This window comes from Solea senegalensis, linkage group LG3, assembly GCF_019176455.1.
Source record: "Solea senegalensis isolate Sse05_10M linkage group LG3, IFAPA_SoseM_1, whole genome shotgun sequence".
In the NCBI taxonomy this organism is placed as follows: Eukaryota; Metazoa; Chordata; class Actinopteri; order Pleuronectiformes; family Soleidae; genus Solea; species Solea senegalensis.
The window spans coordinates 1,057,169-1,084,010 of NC_058023.1; the positions used below are offsets into that span (position 1 = coordinate 1,057,169).

The following is a 26,842-nucleotide window of genomic DNA, read 5'->3' on the forward strand; positions in this document are numbered from 1 at the left end:
ATTTGTACATAAACACAGAAGTCATTATTGGGTTATAAATGAATGAATGAATGAATGAATGAATGAATAAAGAAATGCTTGAAATAATCAACAGAATCATTAGATTTTAAAAATGAGTCCATGACCACTAGTCACTGTGTTAAAGGTTAAAGGTCAAAGGTTAAAGAGTTCACTTGTTTTTCATGAAAGGGTTGAAACTTTTGTGAGCTTTGACGTCTGAATGTCTCCCTCTTGTGGCGGAAAGTGGAGCGACATTTGTGTCCAGATTGACTGAAAAAACCCTAAAACGTGTTTATTTATAAACAAAACTTTTTTTTTTTACTTTTTGTTTCAGTGAAAGTTTATTTAACGTCAGAGAAATCACACATTTTAAAATCTCTTTTTTTTTTCATTGCACTTTAAAACTTTTTCTCTTTTTTTTTACCGTTTGTTTTCAAGTAATAAATAATCTGCTGCAGAAAAATCCTGTAGTTTGTTTTTACTCAGGTTAAATATTAAACACTAAAGTAGAAACATTTGCATTCATTTACGGCACAAAAGTCACTATGATGTGAGGTAAACGTCACTTTTTTCCAATATTAATGACGTTAAATTAACTATTTGTAAAAAAAATCAATGTTTATACGAAATCTAAAATTTAAATATTTGGTGCTTTAATGAATCCAGAGCTTCATGGAGATTATTTTAATGATTGAAATGAACCTGGATTCTTAAAAATCTGCAGAGGAACTCGACTTTGGACAAAGTTAAGGAGGCGAAAGGAAGTTTTTAGAGAAATGTGAAATTTGACCGGGAAAAACTGTTTTAAAGTTTATTTGTATATGTTTTTGTTGTCAGTCATCAGGGATCTTTGGTTATTGATTATTGATGTCTTTACAGATGAATGTTAGTGAAGCTCATGCAGCTACTGTTAGTCTGAATACAACATTATATATATACATTTTATATATATATACTGTACATTAGAATTAGAATGTCCACATCATCGCTTTTCCTTCTTTTGCTTCTCGTTCGTAAAAAAAACACAAACAAAATTTGAGTTTAAAAATAAAAAATAAAAAGTCCTTCCTGGTTTGTTTTTCCTTCAAAAAAAACCCCAGTGGAAACACGAGAATTCCTAATCTCAAGATAATCTGTCCTCGTCATACCACGGTCTCTGAGCTCGAGCCTTTCCCGGTGAAGAAGTCCCAGAAGTTGGACGAGGAGGAGGATTTGTTGCTGTCGTCGTGCGACGCCTGGCGCACCCACACGGCGGCGCTGTTGTCAGAGGAGACGCCGAGGCTGGAGCAGCTGCAGCTGCTGAAGCTCAGAGCCGACGCCAGAGGTCCAGAGGATGAGGACGAGGAGGAGGAGGAGGAGGACGAAGGCTGTGAGAGGCTGAGGAGGTTGTGATGAGAGTGGAACTGACGCATGTGTCGGATGGATTTACCTGCAGAGACGTCACCTGGACAAGAGAGACACAGAGAGACAATATTCACATTTAAGAAGCTGAAAAATCACAGAAACTAAAAAAAATCACATTTAAGAAGTTACATATATATATATAAGTATATATATATATACAGTATATATACACACATACATACATATATATGACTGAAATAGAGAAGTCAAATCTTACTAACTGTAAGTACACAGTGTGACAGCTAGGTGGTGCTGTTGCAGTATTTATTATTCTGACACTTTCCACAGAGGCTCAGATTTCACACGTTTTATTCAGTTTTTATTAAATAAATGAAAATAAAACAGTGAAAAGTGTAAAATGACTCAGTTTTTAACGTAAACATTGTTTTTATTGTTATTGTTTGTTGTTTATTGTTTAATTGTTTGTTGTTTACCTCCGTATCTGCTCTCGTGCCGTTTCCGGTTCTGGTTCAGTTTGAGGACGTTGAGAAAAATCTCGCTGCTCAAACTTCCGTCCACGCCGCTGCCGTCGGGCGGGAAAAGCGGCGAGGGCGGTTCCAGGGGGGACAGACTCCCGCTGGACGCCCCCACAGAGTCCAGCGACGCCCCCGTGTCCCGGCGACCGCTGCTGTCCGTGGTCACGTGACTGCTGCTGCTGAGGGACCACACGGTTAGCTGTTAGCTGTTAGCTGCGGTTTTAACGAGAGAGTGGAGTGGTCGTCGTGGTTACCTGAGTTTCCTGCGTAGCAGGTAGTCAATGATGTCCGGGTCAGTCTGGATCAGACTCATGAGGACTTCCTGCTGCAACTCTGCAGAGACCTGGGAGAGACCAGCACATGTTAGCTTCAACTTAGCTTCACCTCTGCTCTATATTAGCTTCATGCTAGCGTCACTCTTTGTTTGTCAGAATGTTTGAAATGAAATAAAACAGAAGAAGTGAATATGTGTGTGAAATACCGTGAAGAGTCTCCTGTAGTTCTGGATCAGGACCAGTGTGACGCTGATGATGGCCGTGCTGTCCTCGATGCCCATGGCCTGAGGACTCACGTCTCCTCCTCGTTCTTTCTGCAGCAGGTTTGGACCAAAGATCACGGCCAAGTTTGCTGACGTCATCTTGTTCCCGGGAATCTGGACAGAGAGACGTTCAGGACCGTAAGGGCTTCAGTCAGGTTCTTTAGGTTCTGTAGGTTGTTAGAAGGTTCTTAAGGTTCTTATGATTCTTGAGGTTGTTCTTATGGTCTTTATGTTGTTAGAAGGTTCTTAAGGTTCTTTATGTTGTTCATAGGGTTATTTAGGTTGTTCTTAAGATTCCTGAGGTTGTTCTTTAGGTTCTTAAGGTGCTTTAGGTCGTTCTTATGGTTCTTTAGGTTGTTGTTACGGTTCTTGAGAATGTTCTTTAGGTTGTTTTTAAGGTTCTTTAGGTTGTTGTTAAGGTTCTTTAGGTTGTTGTTAAGGTTCTTGAGGTTGTTCTTTAGGTTCTTAAGGTTCTTTAGGTTGTTCCCACCTCCTCGTCGTTGGTTCCGATGCTGTCCTGAGCGAAGCTCTGCACCGTGTGCAGTAAGGTGAGGAGACGCAGCAACGTGTCACAGTTGCAGGGAGGCAGCAGGTAGAGGAGGTGCTGCAGGTAGTTGATCTGCTCTGCTCCTCTCATCACTGCAGGAGGAAACACCGACACGTTAACACGTTCTACTTCTGGAGGTTCTTCTTAAAGAACGCTGAGTCGTCGGCGTACGTACGGTTGGCGTGCAGGAAGGCCGGGTAAAGCTCTCTGGACAGCAGAGGGTCGGGCATGTCCCGCAGAAACTCTTTCAGCAGAGCGGCCACGTCGTGGACGCTGTGCTCCTCGTCCAGCTGGACGTCCACGCCCACGTCAAAGTCGTCCCTCAGCTGAGGACACACGTTCAGAACAAAGTGACTCAATCATTCGTCATAAAATGAGGACACTTTTTCCCCGATGAATGAGATTTTTGAAAAACAGGAAGTCCACATCAGCAGTTTTAACTCGTGGAGATTATTTTTATAATCTCACAGAGAGGGAGAGGGAGGGGAAACACTGAGTCAGTGAAAGCAGCAAGGACAAAGTGTCCTCACCTGTCTCACTCTCTTCTTGGAGCTTCCCACTCGGAAGATTCCCACAGTCTGAAGACCTGAGGAGACAAACGTCACACTGAGGTGTTATTCATGTATTCATTTTGATGCTTTATCATTGCTTATGAGCGAATGACACGGCGGCGCCTGACCGTGGTTCTCGATGTGACTGCAGCACCGCTCCACCACCCGAGGAACCTGCCTGTAGATGGGGTTCAGGCTCAGTTTGGTCTGGTTCCGTCCCTCCGACGACCCGTTGCTCTGGGACTTCTTCAGCTCCAGCTCGGCTGGGTGAGAGAGCTGCAGCGCCTCCAACAGGCGAGACTGACTCTCTACAAGGTCTGAGATGGAGTCGACGGACAGACCTCCCTTTAACACAGAAAATGAGTTAAAAACATCTTCAAGAACTCTTTAGTTCATGGAGGACGAGCATGCGTGTGTCAGAGCGTCTCACCCTCCTCTGTCCTCGGCCCACGTTGTCCAGAAACGTTGGCGACAGCGGTTTGTTTGTTGCCGCAGAGTTAGAGGCAGGTGTCGCATTTCCGCCCGCGCCGACCAGCGGCGGGGACGCGACCGGAGGTTTGTTCCCGTTGAAGAACTGTAGTTTCTGGGCTCGGAAGCGGAGGACGCTGGCCTCCAGGTCCAGGCAGTCTCGTCTGCTCTCCTTCAGAGCGTCCTGACGACGCTTGTACGCGCGGTCGTTGCCGATGACCTGAGACAGGGGGACGCCGAACGCTTTGGGAGCAGATTCTGGAGAAAGACGAGAAGACAAACTTTAGGACTTTGTCTTTGTGAAATCAACCTTCGCTTCAGTTTATGTTTGTCTCAGCGTTTCAGTCGTGTTTGTGACAGAGAGTGAAGTCGGTTTCTAGTTGAAAGGATAAAATGACCTCAGTGACGTCTGACAGTCGTTCTCACACAGATTAACGAGCTGCACAATAATAGACGGAGAGAACAGATTGCACAGATTACGCAGATTACACCTTTGGCCTTTAACACATCACACTGATACAGAAAAACCCTCATTGGCTCGGCTGAGTCACATGATCACAACAGTGATGTCACACAAACGTCCTCAGAGAACTGTGACAAATGTTTTGTCTCGGAGTGCGAGACAAAACTGATCTGTGTGTATTTAACTAAAGGAAAACACTTAACTTAATCTGAGCAAAAACAAACAACACACTCACACACAGAGCGACACACATACACAAACACACACACACACACACACACACACACAAACAGGAAGACACACACAGACAAAGACAGACACACACAGGCAAAGAGAGACACAAAAACACACACACTTTGTAAAATGGCAGGACGCCACACAAAGCCTTAAAGTTACAGGATTTACTCTTAAAATAACTGAGGAGGTTAAGAGTTTATTCACCAGTTCACATAGCAATGAGTGGATGAGACAGTTCATCCACTCATTGCTGTGTGAACTTTACAGCATGACATTATGCTGACTAACCCTCTGCAATATTCTCAAAGTATTTTATCCCTAAAAAATGTGTTTTTAAGAGATAAACAACAGCGTGTTGAAATCAGAAAGTACTAAAATAAAAATATGAACTGATCAATGGTTTAAATACAGGATTATTATGGTCTGTACAGTTATTATTTAATGTGACTGTTTACATTTTTCAGATCTCAAATCTGTTTGGTTTTTTATTTATTCAAAATCTAAGACAATAAATTATTTATCATTTTCTCTACAGCCATACATTTATTTTATTAATGTTCAAAAACAAGATTAATAAAAGTTGTATGCTTTTCTAACACTTGTTTCATTAATGATTCAGAGTAAAAAAGAAAGAAAAACAGCTGCATGACTTTCATGACTCAGGCTGTTAAATTTAGACGCTTCTGTTTTTCTGTCAACACACAACTTTATTTCTCCTCTGAGATTTAAACAATGTTTGAACACACACACACACGCAGACACACACACACACACACTCCTGTGTAAACTCCTGTCAGACGTTTAACTGTAAAGAACTTTGTGTGAACTCTGTTTCTCTTGTATGAGGAGACGTCACGGACGTTTATTCAGAATAACCTCTCGCACACACGGGAAACGCTGTCACAAACGCTGCTAGCACACCAGTAGCGTTTGTGAGAGCGATTCAGTAGCGTTTGTGGGAGCAATTCAGTAGTGTTTGTGAGAGCGATTCAGTAGCGTTTGTGAGAGCGATTTAGTAGCGTTTGTGAGAGCGATTCAATAGCGTTTGTGAGAGCGATTCAGTAGCGCTTGTGAGAGCGATTCAAAAGCGTTTTGTAGAGCAATTCAGTAGTGTTTGTGAGCGATTCAGTAAGCGTTTGTGCGATTCAGTAGCGCTTGTGAGGCGATTCAAAAGCGTTTTTAGAGCAATTCAGTAGTGTTTATGAGAGTGATTCAGTAGCGTTTGTGAGGCGATTTAGTAGCGTTGTGAGAGTGATTCAGTAGCATTTGTGGCGATTCAGTAGCGTTGTGAGGGATTCAATAAGCGTTGTGAGTGATTCAGTAAGCGTTTGAGAGCAATTCAGTAATTCGCGTTGAGAAAGGATTCAATAAGCGTTTGTGAGAGCAATTCAGCGTTTGAGAAAGAGATTCAATAGCGTTTGTGAGAGCGATTCAATAGCGTTTGTGAGAGCAATTCAGTAGCGTTTGAGAGAGCGATTCAATAGCGTTTGTGAGAGCGATTCAGTAGTGTTTGTGACAGAGGTCAGTGACCCTCACTGAAGGTCAGATGAGGACAGTCACAGTAGGATCATATTAACAGTGTATACTGATTATGAAACAAACAGTCAGAGACGACGCTGTGTCTTTGTCTCACCTCGTTCTTTCTTCTCCTTTGAAAAAGAGTCAAACTTCCTGCGCAGAGATTTTCTCCGTTTACGTGTTTCTGTGGAGAAAAAAAAACATGTACTGTATAACTATAACTTTTATTTAAACCGCATAAACATGTGGAAAACCTAATGAATATGCAAGATTACAGGCAAAGCTGATGTCCATCTTCAGTCCCAACATAACACAACCTAACATTTTCATGTTATTTTTGACAAATTCATTGAATTGTGTTGTAAATATAATCTTCAAAAGTTTTTTTTATTGTAAAAGGTTTCAATGATTCTTCAAACATGTCTGTTTTTATTAAACAACAACATTATAGTGGAGGTTAGCGTGTGTGTGTGTGTGTGTGTGTTGGAACAAAGGGGGTCAAATTCCCACGACTGCAGGAAATTAGAACTTTATTTCCAAATCTTTTGGATCCTCCCACTGCGCGCGCGCACACACACACACACACACACACACACACACACACACACACACACACACACACACACACACACACACAGGAATTCACTCGCTCACTCAGTGCATCTGTCTTTTTTCTTTCACACATCACTCATTCACTCAGTCACTCGCACACAGCTGTCAGGAGCAGTGTGTTAAGTGTCTTTGCCCAGGAACATTTTGGCATGTAGACTACGGGAGCCAGGAATTGAACCCTCGACAACCTTCCATTTGAAAGACAGTCCGCTCTACCACTGAACCACAGCGTGATGCTGTCTTTTTACATGTGTTTAAAAAACAACAACAACAAACATCCTCCTCCTCGCCGTCGACTGATCGTCTGAACAAAGGTGGACTCTGAAGTCACACCACTTCCTGTCTCTGCTGCCGTTGTCATGGAAACGGTTTTGATGTCACTGAACAATGAAACGATCTACATAAAAAAATCTACAGTGGAAAACTAGAAAAGGAGGGTAACTAAAATACCAAAGAATGGACTGAGAGCTCAGAGAGGGAGGGGGAATTAATGTACGAGCTGTTTATTGTAAACCACGGTAACTAAAATACTCACACTAACACACATAGGTACAAAAAATGTCCTCATTGAAACCCATTCATATCACTATTTTTGATGCATCGTGAAAAAAACTTGGCAATTTAAGGGCTCAAAACTTAAAAATTCAATAGTATTTGATATGTACGGAAAGGACTGATTTAAAAAATGATAAAATACAAAATTAAATGTATTAATAGCTTACTTTTTATGAGCACATTTTGGTGCTCTAGTTGTGTTCCTTTTTTGAATCCTCAAGTTTTCGTGATTTAATCTGATTTGTTGATGCAACTCATGTTATCAGAGGAAGATGATGAACATGGACAAAATGAGGTGGGATTACAGATGTTAGGACAGAGAAGACGACGAGGACGAGTGTTTCCCAGCAGATGAGTGAGTCATGATAATGAGCGTCTGAAAAGAAAAACACAACTCAACAGTCACTCAGATGTAAGATCCTGCTCATGAACAGTGACTCAGCAAAAACGCTGTCTCTCCATAGATCACATACAGTAAATGTCCACATGTGAGACGAGTTTGATGACGTTTGGACCAAACATTCAAGGACACATTTCTAAAAAAAGTGAGAAAACTTTCCTACGTGAAAAGAAAAGAAAACTATAAACATCACAGTTTTCTTTCGGACTTTCCCACGAATTTCCATTGTGACCTGAAGCAGAAACGGATGAGAAACGAACTGAACACAGATTATATACGTTTGTCCCCAAAGGAATAAAGAGAAAAATAAACTACAATAAAGAGAGCAGCAGCATGGAAATATAGTCTCACAGGATTAACTGTGAATGTACGAATAATTCATAAAATATTCATATTTTATCAGACTGAAAATAAAGACGTGAAAAACTGCACATTCATATTTAAAAATCATTGATTTTGTTAGTTTTCAGAGGATGAAAAATGAATCAAAACGCAAATATTCATGTTTAAGTCCAGAGATTTTCCCCCATTTTTTAACATAAATTTTTTTACATTTAAAAACAACAACAACAACAACAACATCAGACTGGTGATGCGGTCTGATTAAGAGTCACTGTTTATCTGTAACAACAAGGCCATACACACACAGCAGGTCAAAGGTCAAAGTGTCCTGAGAGAGAACAACAGCATGAGACAGAGAGAGTCTGAGAAAAGAGTTCTTTGTTTCTTTAAGTGTGACCTCTGACCTCTGTGACCTCAGAGTTTCCCACCAACATCAACAAACAAACAAACAAACTTTGTCTGAATGTACGAGCTGTTTGTCCCACTTCAGTGTCTTGATTTCTCAACTTTTCTCATGTTTTTATTTTTAATTTTAAGTTTTTTTTATTGTAAACAACGTTAACTAAAATACTCACACTAAGACACCTACGTCAAAAAATGTCCTCATTCATCCTCATCCAAATCAATCAAAAAATCCACAGCAGAGAGTGAAGAGAGACAGAAGACAATCGTCTGCTCTCCAAAAAACAAAACACAAAATGTGTCAACCGATCGCGTCGTTGCTGCTGACGCACGTTTGCTGTGGTGGGAGGAGCCAAAGTGATTAACTTTATTTTGGTGCTTTTACTTTTTAAAAATCTGATTTGTCTGATGATTCAATACATGGAGTTTTTCAACATCTTTCCACATTCATTCATTCATTTAAATCTGGTCCTGAAATAGTAGCCTTAGAGACTTAGACTTAGACTTCCTTTTATGGTCATTGCACAGAAAACACAACAATGAAATTGGCAACGAAATTTCGTTGCTTGGCAACCGGAAAAAACAAACAGGTAGTTACTGTAAACTATAACTCAAGAAAAAAAAAAATAAAAGTCTGCAGGCTTTAATCAAGATGGCTGCCAAGTACACAGACTTTCTTAGAAGGACTTTGGTTTAAACCAATTATGTACAGATTGTGAAGATGTTGAACTGTGGCCAACCAAAGCTGTTCTTCTATAAACTGACTTCATGCTACAGGCTACGCTAATCCACACCAGCATGTTCAGCGCATGAGCAAGAACTGCCAGAACTGCCAGAAATGCCTTCTTCTGACAAATGGTCAGAAGAATGTAACAGGTTAAAATACATTAAAGCCGCAGCATAACATTCAAAAACACCAGCAGAACCTTGAAAAAGGCCAGTGGAACCTTCAAATACATCAGTACAACCTTCAAAAACATTTGTATGACCTAAAACATGGACAAAACCTTCAAAAACAAGAGCAGAACCTTCAAAAACATCAGCAGAACCTTCGGAAATGACAGCAGATCCTTCAGAAACACCAGAATAACCTTCAAAAACACCAGCAGAACCTTCAAAAAGGCCAGTGGAACCTCCAAAAACATTAGCAGAACCTAAAACACAGACAGAACCTTCAAAAACGCCAGCAGAACCTTCAAAAACACCAGTAGAATCTTCACAAACACCAGTATTGTCCTCCTCATACCTCGTGGGATGCTGATCTTGAAGTCAAAGTCGCGCTCCTCTAGGTGGTACAAGGCCACCTCCTGTAATCTGGCTCGCTCCAGTTCCGACAGACTCTGGATCGGCACCGGCTGCAACCGTATGTTCTGACCCAACATGGTCGCCCACGTCTGGTTGCCCTGAGGGAGACAGAAAGAATGAATAAGGAGAGTGGATTAAGGATTGTGGAGGACTAATGACGAGACATCACGAGCAGCATTCATCCTTTCATCAACAAACTTCACTGAAAACCACAACCTTGCAGAGGAAATCAGCTGTAATCAGTGAACATTATCAACCAACCATCAAGTTCTTAAAGCAACAGAACCCTCAAGAGTCAAACCTTTCCAGACACGTGGGAAAGTCTTTCCTGTCCAACAAACGTCCTTTTTAAAGGGAAATTCCATACATTCAGTGAATGGAGTGAAGTGTTTACAGTTGTGTAATGAAGCCTCAGGGTTTGTATCGTCTGGAAGAAAATCCATTTTAAGGATTTTATCGTGATTATTTCTCCTCCAACCTCAGGACATTTGTCTTAAGGACGGTCACTGAGGACATTTTCTAGTCATGGAAAGTCTGAGCAACAACTCGACTTAGGTGAAGGAAATATAGGATACGGTGTGTTTTTTGTTTTTTTTTAAATCTCTTATCTTCGTCTAACTGTTTTTGATTAAAGACATGATAGTTTTACTTTAATAATATCTAAATTTCACCATTTTTCACTGAAACTGAAAGAAAGACATGATCATTTTTTATTGTCACTTGATGTTTAGTTGAGGTTTTCATTGACCAAAGGGGGCGACAAACTTGTTTATTTTCATGTCAATGTGGTGAGGAAAGCTCACAGCAGCTAGCTGCTAACGTACCGGCTACTGTTGTTAAAATGAATGTTTATTGTTAGCATTAACTGCAGCCATGTACAATGTGTCTAACATTAGCAGCTACTGTCAGCAAATGCCGTTGCATTATATTGTTTGTTGTTAGCAGCTACTGCAGCGGCTAATTGCTGTTGTCACATAGACGTTAGCAGTAACTGCAGCTACATGCAGTTGGGTTCGGTGTTTTCTAATGTTAGCAGCTACTGCAACTGCCAGCGTGTGAAACATTAGCAACTACTGTCAGCAAATGCTATTGTAGCACATAATCATCATTGCTGTTGTGTTGTTTAACATTAGCAGCAATCGTCAGCAGATCCAATAGCGTTAGTGTTTGATGTTAGCAGCTAATTTTGCGATTAGCAGTGTTGAAGTTGAGTGAAGCTACAGTCACTGCGGTTTATTTAAGTGAACTCATTTCAAGCTGTAAAAACGACTTTAAATGTACAGCGTCGACAGAAAACAAGCATTTTTCTTTCTTAAGATGTTTCTGGACTAAAAAATATACAATATTAAGTTTGAATGTTGAGCTAAATCTCGCCTTTAGATAAAAACAAAAGTCACATTGTTCAGTTGTTTCTCTAAAGTTTGACAAAAGTTTAAAAAACAAACTTTAACCTTACATTGCTCTCTTCACGACTCTGGGATGTTTCACTAAACGTTTCCACACAACAAAGGCGACGGTTTTCAGAGAACTCTGAGATTCGGTTTCAAAAGTCAAAGTTCATGTTGCAAAACAACAGGGTTTGAATAAATGTGTCTTGCATTAAAACTGCTTCTCAAAGTGGGAGGTGGACAAAATCCGGTGAAGGCACAGCCAGAGGAGACGGAGACGGAGTCACGTTAATAAACATCATTTATGCCAGAGAACTAAACTAATAAGAGTTCATTTTGATGATTTTATTAGTTTACCAGACACTGGACTCAACTCATTTGTTCTCCTCGCGTGACCTGAGGGCGAGCGCAGTGACAGAGGCGGAGCGAGAGATAAAAGCAGCGACCGCAGGTTAACGAGAAGCAGACGAACACACGTCACTGATCCCAAGCCTCGAAAAGACGCGCAAGAAAGGACGACGACGGCAACAGCATGTAAATCTACAGTGAGCAGGAAACGGACGTCAAAACACTGACTTACTGACTGAAAACTACGCCACAACCAGAGTAATAATCCCAGGAGATGAACAGAGGAAGACAAAACACAGATTATTTCAGGAACTGAACTATTTTTTCCAAAGCTTTTATCAACAGGAATCTGCATTAATACGCTGTCAATCACCATCGTGACCATGTCAAACCTGTAGGGGGCGGTGTAACGGGAGACATTGAGACATGTTAGCAGATTACAATCTGGAAATTACAACAAATTCCTGTGTTTTTATCCCCCCGAATACTCACAATACAAGTGGATGGAAAACAAAAAAACACTTTTTCATCCCCATCACTTAAAAAAGAATTCCTCCAAAGGTTCCAAATATAATACATCCGCGAGGATTAAACATTTAACCGCTGACGGGTTATCTAATGTTTGTACTAAATTTCAAAATAATTCCTTCAAGATGTCTGAGATTAAAGTCAAAAAGAACGGGACGCAAAAAACCCTCACAAAAACCTAAAAGCAGGACTGCACTGAAACTGAGATTATAGTCATTATATGAATTATGTGTATATATGTATTTATATATATGCTGAAACAGGACAACACATTTGTGAAAGCTTTAACTCAGATTATGAAACTTGTTTGTACGTTTGTTTCAACATCTGTTTCTAAAACTCTGCGTTTTCATCGTCATAAATAACAGACAGAGTCTGGTGAGGAACATGAGTGATGAACGATGCGTTCAAGTACAGCGTGTGCTGCGGGAAGAGAGAACGTCATGCTCCGTAAATCTTACATAACGTGGCTTTAAAGGCATCTGATTATGAAACTTTAAAGATTTTTGACCATAATCTCTGCCACGTCTTTTCCAATAAGTGATCTTTAAACCATTAAAGTCCCACACAATCTGTTACTAATCTACTGTATTTCACCTCAGAACTGACAGGAAAATACCAACCTGCTGGAAGTGGAATTAGTTAAGAATGTGCTGCTCTTTTACTGAAAGTTGACGCACCGATGTACTTCAGTGAGATAAAGATGTGGACATGTGGATTTAAACTGACGTAGAGTTTTATTACTTTCTTTAGTTAAAGTGAATAAAATCAGTTACAACTGCGAGACCTCACTGCAAGACCTCACTGCGAGACCTGAGTTACTGCGAGACCTGAGTTCCTGCGAGACCTCACAGTAAGACCTAACTATAACCTCACTGCTGAGAGTCAGTCCTGACCTCACTGAGACCTCAGGAGACCTCACTGCAAGACCTCACCTAACTATAAGACTTCACTCTTGAGACCTCACTCTGAGACCTGAGTTACTGCAAGACCTCAGTTACTGCAAGACCTCACTGCAAGACCTCAGTGCCTGCACCTCACTGCAAGACCTCACAGTAAGACCTAACTATAAGACTTCACTCGCGAGACCTCCTCAGAGACCTCACTACTGAGACCTGAGTTACTCTTGAGACCTCAGTTACTGAGACCTCACTGCAAGACCTCAGTTACTCAGAGACCTCACTGCAAGTCCTAGCTACTATAAGACTTCTGAGACCTCACTGCGAGACCTCACTCGAGACCTGAGTTAATGCAAGACCTCAGTTACTCTGACCCTCACTGCAAGACCTCAGTTACTCTTGAGACCTCACTGCAAGACCTCACTATAAGACTTCACTCTGAGACCCTCACTGCTGAGACCTGAGTTACCTCTTGAGACCTCAGTTACTGCGAGACCTCACTGCAAGACCTCAGTTACTCTTGAGAGACCTCACTGCAAGACCTCACAGTAAGACCTAACTATAAGACTTCACTGCGAGACCTCACTGCGAGACTTCACAGTAAGACCTAACTATAAGACTTCACTGCAAGACCTCACTGCATGACCTGAGTTACTGCAAGACCTCAGTGCAAGACCTCAGTTACAGACCTCAGACCCAGTTACTGCAGACCTCACTGCAAGACCTCAGTTACGCACAGTTAGAGACCTCCTGCAAGACAGTAAGACCTAACTATAAGCTTCACTCACGAGACCTCACTTTCAGAGACTTCACAGTAAGACCTAACTATAAGACTTCACTGCAAGACCTCACTGCATGACCTGAGTTACTGCCGCAAGACCAGTGCAAGACCTCCAGTTACTCATGAGACCTCACTGCAAGACCTCAGTTCACAAGAGACCTCCTGCAAGACCTCAGTTACTGCCCAGACCTCACTGCAAGACCTCAGTTATGCCAAGACCTCAGTTACTACAAGACCTCACTATAAGACTTCACTCTCAGTCACTGCAGACCTCATAGACATGAGACATGCCCCCCCCCCCACACACGCACACACACAGAAGAGGACGGAGACTAAAAAACCCACAACAACTGTGTCTCAGTTACAGTAGAGGAGCTGCCAAGGCTCATGGGTAAAATGGTAAAAACCTCTGTGGTCTATTTCTGTCTTTACGATGTACTGGTTGTTTACATTATTAAAACATTTGTATGAGAGTAAGAGTTCAGAGCTGCTGTGAGACTTTAAAGGGAGACTTCACCCTTTCTGACAATGTGGTTCTGTGAGGAACTCACACACAGAAGAAACTTAATGAGCCTGAAAAACTGATTTAAGTCAATAAAATACAAGAGTGAGCGGGTTTTACAAACTTCAGTTTCTTGTTGCGATGAAGATGTTAACATGTTCGAAGACTTGAGTCTTTTGTGTGGTGAATAAAATCTGCCTCCAAATGAGATTTGTCCGTGTTCATGTGTTCACGACTAATGTCCACACAAGGAAGGAATGTAAAGAATCCTCCACTCGCAGGTTCAAGGATGAAAACCATGTATCGAACCGTCTCTGAACATAGTCGCTGTTTGTGTGAAAGATCTTGGGTTTGCATCGTTTCTCCGCTTTGATAACGACGTCACACGGAAACTCAGACATGAGACGCTTTCAAAAAGATCTTTGTGTGTTGATTTTCCACATGTAACATGTGACACAGTCTGTGTGTGTGTGTGTGTGTGTGTGTGTGTTCTCACGTCAACACAAACCCTCGTCCACACGAGGTCTTTGTTTACTCAGATAAAAACTAGATGTTTGAGATGTTTGACCACAGCGGCGAGGCCGAGGCTCCTCCCCCGAGGCTCTCGCTCTGGATTTATGTCTTTGTGGCTTTTGTCAAAACCAGGATCTAAGCGGAGGAAAAGTCAAACCACACAGAGACACACACACACACTTGAAGACGTTTGACCACAGGGTGATAATCCCACAGACCTAAGGGTGGTAATCCCACAGGCCTGAGTGTGATAATCCCACAGACCTGTGAGTCTGCGGGTTTATCACGTGAAATTAAAATCATTAAATGAATGAAATTAGCATTTTTAGATTAAATAGCATCCTGATTTACAAGCATAAAACTGTTATTATAATTATGTAAAAATACACCTTTCTGTCTCGTATCATCCCAATTTCTTAACGTCTAAATAATCATCGCAGTCAAAACAAGCGAGAAATAAGAAATAAATTCTGAGATTTATGTTTCGGTGTTTTTGGAGAAAGTGGGAATGAGAGGGTGAATGAGAGGGTGAGGGAAACAGAGGAGGTGAGAGGTTTAAGATGAGGACGAGAAACATCTGTGAACGATCACCGTTCATGCTCTTCATCACTTCATCAGGCGAGGAGGAGATACACACACACACACACACACTTTATAGCATTCTTGGCGCGTTAGCTCATGTTTATCGCTGCGTCGTAAACAGTTTGTTATAAAGAGATAAACTGAACAGAATATAATCAGATTAAATAATCATTTACTGTACTGTGTAAAGCGGCTCATCGAGACTAGAAAAGCTCTATATAACGTAAATACAGACCATAATACCAAGTCTTCTTCTTATTATTTTATTTGGTAGTGACGAGTAACAGAGAGAGTTAGAGGAAATGTAAAAGTAGTTCGACGTAAAGTACACATACGCGAGTTTTGTGCTCGAGTACAGTAACAAAGTATTTGTACTTTGTTACATTGACAGCACTGCAGGCACCGGTTAGACTGGTTAGACTGGTTAAACTGGTTAGTTTACTGGTTAATTTAACTAGTTAAATTATTATAATAACAATAATAATAATAATAATGATAATAATTATCCTGGTGTGAGATAAAAGCATGTGGCGTACTTCCTCATGTCGCCCGATCGTGACAATAAAGTAACACTGTTACATAAAGTGACCTCTTTCTTCTTCACGCTTCACTGAGAACACTTCATGCTTTTATGAACACATGAATGAGGCTTAAAAAAAAAGAGACTATATTTAGCTGTAGATGAACGTGCTTTACGTTCACACGTCACGACATTTTCGCGTAGTCCATGAAAGAAAGTGTGCGCTGACGTAACCTCTGCTGAATAAAACATGCACATTTACATATTCACCCTCTCACCCTCTCACCCCTTTCATCTCCCCTCTCGTGTTTTGACACAGACACAGTCGACCGTTTCTATTATTCCTCTAATGAGAGAGAACGTCGTTTTCGCTGAGTCACACTTTTTAAAAACACACACACACACATACATAAACACACACACACATATATAAACACATATAAACACACAGACGGTGCTAATAGGCTCCTTGGCAGAGCTGAAGATTTGAGACTGGGCAACTGAAACTGGTCTTACGTCAACACACACACACACTCACAGTGACACACACACACAGTGACACACACACTCACAGTGACACACACACATACACACCTGGAATTCAACCATAGGTCAGTGAATGAACACTGGTGGATTAGTGGGAAAATGCTAAATGCTTATTTATGAGCGTGTGTGTGTGTGTCACTGTGTGTGTGTGTGTGTGTGTGTGTGTGTGTGCGCTCAGTTTCTGAATCTAAATCACCACAAATATCTTATTCTCACAGGCGATAGAGTGACGTGAAGATTTGAGTTTTTTAGTTTCTGCTTTAAAGTCGTGTGGAGAGAGCGGGATGACGCGGAACGACTGGAGGAGGATTTGTTGGTAACCACGGCAACGGAGCGTCAAGAGTTTAAAAACAACGGAGGAAAAATGGACTTTGGTTGAAAATGAAAGGTCACATTTTTAAGCATGAACTGAACTTTGTTTGATTCGGAGTCAAAACAAGAACTGAGAATGTGCTCTTCATCTTCATCATCATCATCGTTACACTTTTAATGAGATAACAATAATAATAATAAAGATAAACTTCAGCCAAACACACACACACACACACTCACAGACAGACAGACAGACAGACAGACAGTCACTTACTCAAACTTGATTCCTGATCGTCTTTTATCCAGAGTTTGGTCCAAAGCACAAACATCAACTGTACTGAACTGAATGAGAGGAACGAGTGAGAGACAGAGGGAGCGAGAGAGAGCGAGAGAGAGAGGGAGAGAGAGGGAGGGAGGAGGAGGAGCAGTGCAGACTGACTCCACGAGCTGCCAACATAAACACAAGAGAGGAGGAGGAGAGAAGAAGAGGAGGAGGAGGAAGGTAAAATGATGGTGAGGTGAAAGAAGAGAAGAGCAAAAAAAGTTGTGAAGAAAAACAGGTGAGGTTGAGTGGAAAGGAGTGAAGGACAGGAAGGATGAGGAGGAAATAAGGTGATAGAGAAGGAAAGAAGTATCCAGGACACAGGAAAGGAAGAAAAATACAAGACAGTTCTATGAGAAGGAAGTGAAGAAAGAAGGAAGGAAGGAAGGAAGGAAGGAAGGAAAAAGCAAGAAAGGAAGAGCTGGGTAAGGAAATGAGGGAATGAACAAGGTAATGAGGTAAAGGGAAGGAAATAATGGGGAAGGGAGCAAGAATAGGAGCTAGGAGAGAGCAAGGTGAGGGGGTAGGAAGTAGGAAGTAAAGAGCTCAGTTTCAGTGTCTTAGCTAAAAGAGGCGTCACAGACGTGTGTATTAGATGTCATGTGACTTCAGAGTGTGATAATAAATAATCTTAACATGTTTGTTTGTGTAAAAAAATTCAAATGTGCGTGTGTGTGTGAAATGTCCATCAACACTTCAGCTGCAGCCCAAAACAACAGCAGCTGACACCTCGACCTTTGACCTCCCCGGTCCGAGGGGGTCATGGGTCAGGGGTCATGAGTCTGGCTGACATAATCAGATTATCAGAGTCAGGACGAGCTTTGAAACGACAGCAAGAAGACGCAGAATCACACACACACACACACAGTATTTGTGTCGGCTGTCAATCAAACAGCCCACTTTGATCTTTGTTATAATCTAGAGTTTGACTTTGTCACATGTTCACAGATTAATAATCCCTGACGTGGATTAACTCAGAGTATCTAAAGAATTCTTCTGGACCACACAACACAAGTTAACCCGATTAAAACTCATGAACCTGATTAAACGGTTTTAAAGTCAGTGAGACGTGGACTGTTGTGTTACTTCTGTCTCACAGGGATTATAATCTGCGACGTCTTAATAATGGATGATATTAAAGTTAAAATCCTCTAACAATAATAAATGCTACATTGTTACATCCTCTGTCTCTCTCCTTTGATCGTGTTCACGTCCTGTGGCGGTGCCACACACGGCCAGGTCAAAGGTCAAGCGTGGAGTTGTACCGCTGCATATTTGTGCCGAGTCAGGCTTTAAAAACAGGATGGATGACGCACGCACACACGCACACACACACACACACAGGGACAGACACACAAACACACACACGTCCAACATCAATGACTACACTGCCCTCTACAGTCCAAACTGCATTACTGCAGGACTTATTCATTCATTCATTCATCAAACAGAGAGGCAGAAACACAAGCGTGGTCATTTCTCTTTGTTTAGCAGAGTCCAACAGTTTAGCGATGGTTAACTACAGTAACTAGTTGTCACTTCCGGCTTATCCTTTCACCTCATCACAGTGACGACACAGGAAATGACTTTTTATCCACTTCCTCCTCGACATCGTCAGCAAAAAAAAAAAATAACAGTCAGCAAACGGACAAAAAGTGATTTTTATAACCTTGGATGAGGACAAGGAGGAGGCTGAGTGAATGAGAGGATGAGGAGGAGGCTGAGTGAATGAGAGGATGAGGAGATGAGGATGAGAGGGGTTGAGAGTGAAGACATGAGAAAGCAACTAAGAGCAGCGATGATGAAGAAGAAGAATGAGGACATGAAGGATTAAAGAAGTACTTTGATCTACATTAAAGAACTTTGAACTGTAGGGGGCAGCAGCTGTGCACCAGTGCTGCCCCCTACTGTTCAAAGTTCTCCGTCACTGTCTGAAAACATCTGCCCCTCCCCCATCCTTCTTCATCCACTCTCAGAAGATGAAGATGTGACTTTGATGTCCTGGCTTTGAAAGGTCCATATGAAAGGTTAAACCAGGAACAAACTGAAGTGCAGTCAAACAAACACCTCAACAGGTCTTCAGAACCTGGTCTTCCAAACCGCACGGCCAGAAGACAGCGTCTAAAGAAGTCGTCCACAAACAAACTATGTCCAAAAGCAAAAACAAAGTCAAGATGAGACAGAGGAGGATGCAGACGATGTCTTCATCTTCAAGACAAGAATCGCCAGAACCTGAGACACCCGAGGACCAGACTGTCCTTCAAACAGAGAGGTGTCCACCTCTGCCCGAGGACCAGACTCTCCTTCAACCAGAGGGGTGTCCACCTCAGCCCGAGGACCAGACTGTCCTTCAACAAGACGTGTGTCCACCGCCCGAGGACCAGACTGTCCTTCAACAAGACGCGTGTCCACCTCCGCCCGAGGACCAGACTGTCCTTCAACAAGACGTGTGTCCACCTCCGCCCGAAGACCAGACTGTCCTTCAACCAGAGGGGTGTCCACCTCTACCTGAGGACCTGAGATCTGAGGAGTGTCCACCTCTGCCCGAGGACAGGACTGATATCCTCACATTGAGACAGACTCACCACCTTGAGCCTGAGCATGAAAATGAAATCCAGTCTTGCACAAAGAGAGTTTCAGAAGATCAGCTGCTGGTCCAAAACCTGAGGACAAAGATGGAGGAGGAACTCCAGGCGGAGAGACAGAAAAATAAGATTATTGAGGCAGAATTAGAAAAAGCCAAAACTGCGTATGAGTGCATCTTTGAGCAGGACAGTCAGATCTTTGTGAATGGTCTCCTAAAAAGACTGAAGATGCAGAATCATGATCTTCCAGACCTGGAGTCCCAGGAGCTGCTGCTGCAGGAAATGAGAGCTGAGAAGAAGAACCTCCGCGAGAAGATGTGGGACCAACTCCAGGTGAAGATAGACGAAAAACTGCGTCTCCAGAAAGAGCTGCACTCAGTCACAGCTTCCCGTGAGGAGGACAACGAGGACGAAGCTCATCTCGTCACACTGAGGCAGAAGATTGTGCAGCTTCAGCGTGAACTCCAGGATAAAATCAAGACTCGCGCAGATGCCGAAGCGTCAGATGAGCTCTTACTGCAAACCCTGAGGAACGAACATGACATCGCCCGACAAAAGATGATGGAGCAGCTACGGACGGTGAAGGAGGAGAAGCGGATCCTCCAGAAAGAGCTGGACCAAGAGAGAACCTCAGAGGAGCAAAGGTCCAGAGCTGACGTGTCCACACTGAGACAGCAGGCCGAGCAGCTTCAGTCCGACATCGACAAAGAGAAGGAGTCCAACGCCCGGTACCAGCTGCTGGCCCGGAACCTGCAAGCAGAGCAGGACGTCCTCCATCAGAAGATGGTGGAGCAGCTCAGGCTGGTGGAGAAAAACGCTGCCGAGCAGGAAACGCTTCTCCTGAGTGAGATGGACCACCTGAAGACTCAGCTCATCCTTCAGCTCTCACTCAACCTGGACCTGGTCATGAAGCTGCAGCCTGAGAGAGGAAACGATCCGGCTACATAGTCCTCAGTGATGTCGTTCTGCACATGTGACAAAACTGTGGCTACTTCCTCCACTGATGCCTCACGACTGTTGAATGACATAAAATGTGTTTTTTATACCAAAGTTACGACTTTACTACTTCTTAATATAAGAAGTAGTAAAGTGGCTCTGATGAACTTAACAGAAATAAACGTAAAAATAAAATATCCCCATGTTATATTTTCATTTGTCCACATTACGGAATTTTGTCTTTGAAAGGATTCATCAGCCCGTCTCTCCTTAACGTTTTCTTCCTCATTTTTGTGCATTTGTTTTTTCAGAGGAGGAGAAGAGGAAATGCCAACGCCGTCACAGAGGAAACAACGTTCCGGTGGTGATATCAAGACCAAAGGGAGGGAGCGCACACAAGTGAGGGAGTGCAAACAAGTGAGGGAGCGTAAAGAACCAGTGAGGGAGTGTAAAGAACCAGTGAGGGAGTGTAAAGAACCAGTGAAAGAACCAGTGAGAACAAGTGAGGTAGTGTAGTAGTGTAAAGAACCAGTGAAAGAACCAGTGAGGAGTGTAAAGAACCGTAAAGAACCAGTGAGGGAGAGTAAAGAACCAGTGAGGGAGAACCGTGAAGAACCAGTGAGGAGTGTAAAGAACAAGTGAGGGAGTGTAAAGTACAAGTGAGGGAGTGTGAGGAAAGAACAAGTGAGGGGAGGCGTAAAGAACAAGTGAGGGCGACCGGTAAGTGTGCAAGTGAGGGCGTAAAGAACAAGTGAGTAAAGAACAAACAAGTGGAGGCGTAAAAGAACAAGTGAGGGATGTGAGGGAGCGTAAAGAACAAGTGAGGGCCAGAACAAGTGAGGGAGGGAAAAGAACAAGTGAGGGAAAGAAGTGAGGGAGTGTAAAGAACAAGTGAGGCAACAGAACAAGTGAAACAAGTGAAAGAACCAGTGAGGTGAGCGTAAGTGAAAACAAGTGAGGGAGCGTAAAGAACAAGTGAGGGAGCGCAAACAAGTGAAGGAGTGCAAACAACAAGTAAAGAAAGAGTGAGGGAGGGTAAAGAAAGTTTTTTTTTAATCAGTCTGATGATAGAGATGATGAGAAGGAGGAGAATTTACTCAGAGACAAAGTTTGAGCCAAACTTTAAAGAAATACAAGCAGCAGTCGTCAAACAAAAAAAAGAAAAAAGGGGAAAACAAGTCTGCTGGATTTACAGTCACGACCATAAATATCAATCTGTGCCGACAGATGAATAAGTGAAAACATGTGTTCCTGCGATGGCACCAGTCAGGAGATGAGAAATCAGTCAAAAAACGAAAGGTGACGTCGACATGGAAACGCACAAATATGCAAAGACAAAAACAGACAAACTGGCGTCAATAAAATTACAAATAATTATTCAAATTTGATTTCTGTTTTCTGCCTTGCACGGACGCGGTGATTCTGAGGCTCAGAGAGAAAATGATCCATCAAATATTCTGTTTTATCTCACTGTGAGACAGACTTTTCCAACAGGAAACTGACGTTTGTGAAGCACTCACTCTCCCACACCAAAGCCCATAGAGAAAATCAGTGATTTTAACATCACAGCACACAGGAGTCGTTGATCCACTGCTGCCTCCATCACTAAGTTCAAATGTCTTATTTTGTCACTTCGGCTTTTGAAAATCTTACTTCAGATTCACCTCAGTGACACAAAGTGACCACACGAGGCAGCAGTAGACCAGCAGCTCCTGTGTCCCCGCGAGCTAAAATCACTGATTTTCTCTATGGGGTTTGGTGTGGGAGAGTGAGTGCTTTACAAACTTCAGTTTCCTGAGATCTCTGGACCTTAAAGACGTCTTTATGAATAAATGCAGCTATAGAAACTGTAGATGTGTCGACTTCACGTCATCGTTGCTCTACAGTCCTCAGTGTCAGTGTTTGTCACCGCTGACACCAGGTTCTGGGGTTACAGGAAGTGTCACCGTGGTGACAGCTCTTTATCACATGACTGACTCTGCGTGTGGACGCGATTCCTCTGCAGGGACACACCAGGAAACGAGGACAACGTCAGGACTTTGAAGATGGAGCCGCGCCGTTTGTGTCGCTTTCACGCGTGAACACATCCTGTGACCTCCGACAGTCACTCTGTCACATGACTCGCACGCCGACGCTTCGACTTAAACAGGTTTACTGAGTCTAAAGCTGCCGTCAGTGATTCAGCCGCGGAATTTGTCTTTTATCTGTAGCTTGTGTAACTAATCGGTCTCCTTAACGCGATAACATCAACTAGACAGGAATCGAGTGAAACTAAAGCAAATAAACCAAGTAAAGTGTTCACAGCACAGCAGCCTGATGTTTCTCTGACTCTTATTCTGTTCCACCAGCTCGGTGTCATCATTCAGAGGGACAGACAGTACATGGACAGACAGAGGGACAGACAGACAACGACTGAAGAAAAATATGGAGGAAGTTTCTTTCATTTTTCCAGGCTTTCTGTTCCCACCTCAGATTTTCACGGAGACTAAACAGTCGGCGCGCGAAGGAGTGAAAATCCTGCGGTTTTTCCTGTCGTAACTCAGGAAGAAAAGGTCCTCTCAGGACACACACACACACACACGCATACGCACACGCACACTCAGACATCAGCAGAGAAAACAAATGTGATGTAGCATAAACAAAAAGCTACAGGAAACCAATCAACACAAATGAAAACAGGAGCAATTGACTCATTGCCATAGCCCTTTACAGGTAAAAGCTGGAGCTATGGTAACTATTTGGCAAGTTAAAAACGGTTTTTAAATGGCCCAATTTCAACAGGCATAAAGGATTCATTGGACCATGATCTGTCAAATATGAGCCTGGCGAATGAAATCATGATATTCTGAGGCAGAAACAACATTTTAGTCACAAAACTGAGGTTTGGTCACTATTTGGCAAGTTAAAAAGTAAATTACACCGGTTGTAATGAGCTTTTACAGGGATTTAACAGGTCATATCAGACTGACTGCTATAACATCCAATAATGAACCCAACCATTCTGAGGGAGAAAAAAAAGTCTGTCAGTCACAAGATTGGAGCTTTGGTCACTATTTGGCAGGTGAAAAACTGGTTGTAACAGCCCTTTACTGACATTAATTAGATTATGATCTGTCAAATATGAGCCTCGTGAATGAAAATGCGTCATTCTGAAGTGGTAACAACCTCTCAGTCACAAAGCTGGAGCTGTGGTCACTATTTGGCAAGTGAAAATGTGTATTTCAACAAGCAAATTGGATTGTGAAGCAGATCGTTTGTGATCTGCCGAATATTAGCCTCATGAAATAACTTGTGCCTTGTGAAACATAAGAATGTTTTTCAGTCACATGGTAGGAGCTGTGATCACTATTTGACAAGTAAAAAAAAAAGAATCTGAATTATATCGGTTGTAAAGGTTCTTTACAGGTATTTCAACAAACATAGACTGTGTTGGTTATGACCTGCCGAATATTATTAATATGTGTCATCATCTCCGGTTTCATCACAGCTGACCTTTGACCTACATCATCCTCACCCTTCCCCTCCCTCTACGTCACACCTTCACTTTGCATCCGACACTGGAAAACCAGGAACCCTGACTCAGCAGCACAAACACACCAGAGCTCATGCCAACCATGACTCAGCAAAAAAAAAAAAAATTCTCCAATATCAGAAAAATACAAAGAGCCTCATCTTCAATCGTCATCATCGTCGTCGTTCATCACAGACATAAACTGCAGTAAACACCAAAACAAACAGGAAATGACAAGGAAACAACAAGGAAACAACAAGGAAACACAGAGCAATCATGACAAATCTATACGTCTACGTTTTTTTTAAAGCTTTAACATCTTTGTGGTTAGTTTTTATTATTTATATTTATTTTCAAGTATAAAACATTTTGACGTGACTTTCACTTTTATGACACGTAAACGTCGACGTTCATGTCGTTTTCAAATGTTCTTTTTTGGGGCCGTTTTGATCCACTTCATGCCGTTAAAACAGTTACATTGAGCATTTTTTTTATATATTTAAATATAAACTCTTACCTCACTGTTGTTTTTTCTTCAAAGAAACAAAAGTGTAAAAATGTTTGTGTTTGAAAGTGAGAAAAAATCCAGACCCTCAGCTGAAACTCATTGATTTAATGAAGAGAGTCACTGATTGATTCTGATTGGCTGAGTTGAACCAGGGGGTGGGCGGGGCCGTTTGGATTTTCCACTGACTGAACACAGAAGGAGGCGGGGCCGGGGTCATTTTAAAGGGTCAGTTCTCCTAAATCACAGGTTTTATGCTGCATTCTGATTCTTTTTGAAAAGGAAATTGAAGGAAACTTTGCTCACAGTGTGATATCAAACAGTCCTGACGGTGGCGCTGCAGCAATTTAAAACATGACTTCACTGTGGTAAAAAAAAAAAGGACATTGTTCTTCAAATGTGATCAGACAAAAACAACTTTTTATAGACACAAGATTTCATTTAAAGCGCAGACTTTGATTCTGCCTAATTCTTTAAGTGTTCAATTAGAAAAAATAACCTTCAGTTTGAGGATGTGACGCAGTTTTGTCGTCATGTGGTTTTAAACGTGCGCGTGTGTGTGTGTGTGGTTTAATGATTTAAAATCAGTGTTTCGTTACGATCGTAAATGAGACGTCATGTTTCTCTGCTTGAGTATATAACGCCGAGGAAGCGAGGTGGAAACACAGAGGAAACACAGAGGAAACACAGAGGAAGTGCAGAGGAAACGCAGAGGAAACACAGAGGAAACACAGAGGAAACACAGAGGAAGTGCAGAGGAAACACAGAGGAAACAAAGAGGAAGTGCGGAGGAAACGTTGGGGAAACAACAAGGAAATGCAGAGGAAACGACAAGATTATTCTTTCATAACAAAAGAGGGATTTAAAAACATGAGCTCACACACATCTGCACACGCACAGACACACACACACACATGTTCTTCATTGTAATTATCTGGTGTCATTAACCTGAGGCTTCAGTGCTTTAAACTCGTCGTGAGCTTCAGGAAATTGAGTCGGCGTTTCTACGCGACCGCGTTAGAAAAACCCGGAGCTTCAGCGTCAGTTTGTTTCCTTTGTGTTTGTGGAGAGAGATCTAATCTCACGTGTGTGTGTGTGTGTGTGTGTGTGTGTGTGTGTGTGTGTGTGACGATCACAGTTTATTATCTGAGCAGAGAAAACAACTGCGGCTCAAACATCTGAAGACGAACAAACTGCACTTTCCTCCTGACGATGATTGTTTTTAACCCCAAACTACGACATGAACAGACACGGACAATAAATATCAGATACATCATATGACATTTAGAATGTGGGTGTGCAAAAACACCACCTGACCCTTCAGATGTTGAAGGAAACTCCTGGGTCGTCCTGCTGCTCTTTAAAGGGACATTTCAGAAACAGAGTCAGACTCTAAAACAGATCATCTACGTCACATGATCGCGTCTTTATCCCACTGTGAAACAGACTTTTCCAACAGGAAACTGAAGTTTGTAAAAGCACTCACTCTCCCACACCAAACCTCATAGAGAAAACCAGTGATTTTAGCTCGCAGGGACACAGGAGCTGCTGGTCTACTGCTGCCTCGTGTGGTCACTTTGTGTCACTGATTTAAATCATAACGAAAGATTTCAAAAGCCGAATTGACAAAATAAGACATTTGAACTTAGTGATGGAGGCAGCAGTGGATCAAGAGCTCCTGTGTGCTGTGATGTTAAAATCGCTGATTTTCTCTATGGGGTTTGGTGTGGGAGAGTGAGTGCTTTACAAAGTCACTTAATCAAACCTTAGAAACCTTTAGAGACACTTTCCATAAGTTACGTTTAAATAGACACTTTGAACTTGACTCTCACCAAAGTCAGTGTTTTGAAACATATTTGAATTTGCAATATCAATATTTTTATGGTCATTTTTAGAGGTTTTGATGATATGTCCGTCACAGCATCATTTCACACACACGTTTGCAACAAACGCCACATGAAGTAGAAGAAAATGAACGCGTGTGTGGTTGCACGGCAACAACAAACAGTTTACAACAGCGCACGCACGCACACACACATACTACCTACCACATAGTAGAAATGCATGTTTGGTTGCACAGGTTGATCTATGTGCACGACTCCATCCTGCACGACCATCAGTGTGTGTGTGTGTGTGTGTGCGTGCGTGTGCGTGTCCTCACAGGTTCTCCAAAGACTCCAAAAACATGTCAATAAAAGTTAGTGTGTGAAAAACAATCTTCTTCTTCTGTGTCAGAGATCGTCGCC

The 26,842-nt window shown here is 42.2% G+C and overlaps 1 protein-coding gene across 3 annotated transcripts; it reads right to left on the reverse strand.

Moving 5' to 3' along the window:
- Window positions 1-64: 64 nt before the first annotated feature.
- arhgap36 (Rho GTPase activating protein 36) lies at window positions 65-26,842 on the reverse strand. 3 transcript variants are annotated; one of them, XM_044022550.1, is made up of 12 exons: window positions 26,645-26,842; window positions 9,760-9,916; window positions 6,318-6,386; window positions 3,947-4,242; window positions 3,645-3,861; window positions 3,496-3,551; window positions 3,141-3,291; window positions 2,909-3,057; window positions 2,362-2,532; window positions 2,135-2,223; window positions 1,839-2,056; window positions 65-1,444 (listed from the first exon to the last, which is right to left on the reverse strand). In XM_044022550.1, exons 1-12 carry the CDS (start codon window positions 26,711-26,713, stop codon window positions 1,143-1,145), a joined length of 1,944 nt encoding a protein of 647 aa, XP_043878485.1. In that variant the 5' UTR covers window positions 26,714-26,842; the 3' UTR covers window positions 65-1,142. The 3 variants fall into 3 exon arrangements, with proteins under 3 accessions (XP_043878485.1, XP_043878484.1, XP_043878486.1); XM_044022549.1 differs by having other exon boundaries at window positions 1,839-2,059; XM_044022551.1 differs by lacking the exon at window positions 26,645-26,842 and adding an exon at window positions 17,012-17,132 and having other exon boundaries at window positions 1,839-2,059.

What these genes read in the sequence shown, in the direction of transcription:
- arhgap36 (XM_044022549.1), bottom strand. Translation starts at nt 26,713, where the DNA reads ATGGTCGTGCAGGATGGAGTCGTGCACATAGATCAACCTGTGCAACCA. An exon ending in TGGGCCGAGGACAGAGGAGG is followed by an intron (nt 3,862 to 3,946) that starts GTGAGACGCTCT and finishes TCTGTGTTAAAG; the next exon opens with GGAGGTCTGTCCGTCGACTC. An exon ending in ACTACAGGAGACTCTTCACG is followed by an intron (nt 2,224 to 2,361) that starts GTATTTCACACA and finishes GGTCTCTCCCAG; the next exon opens with GTCTCTGCAGAGTTGCAGCA.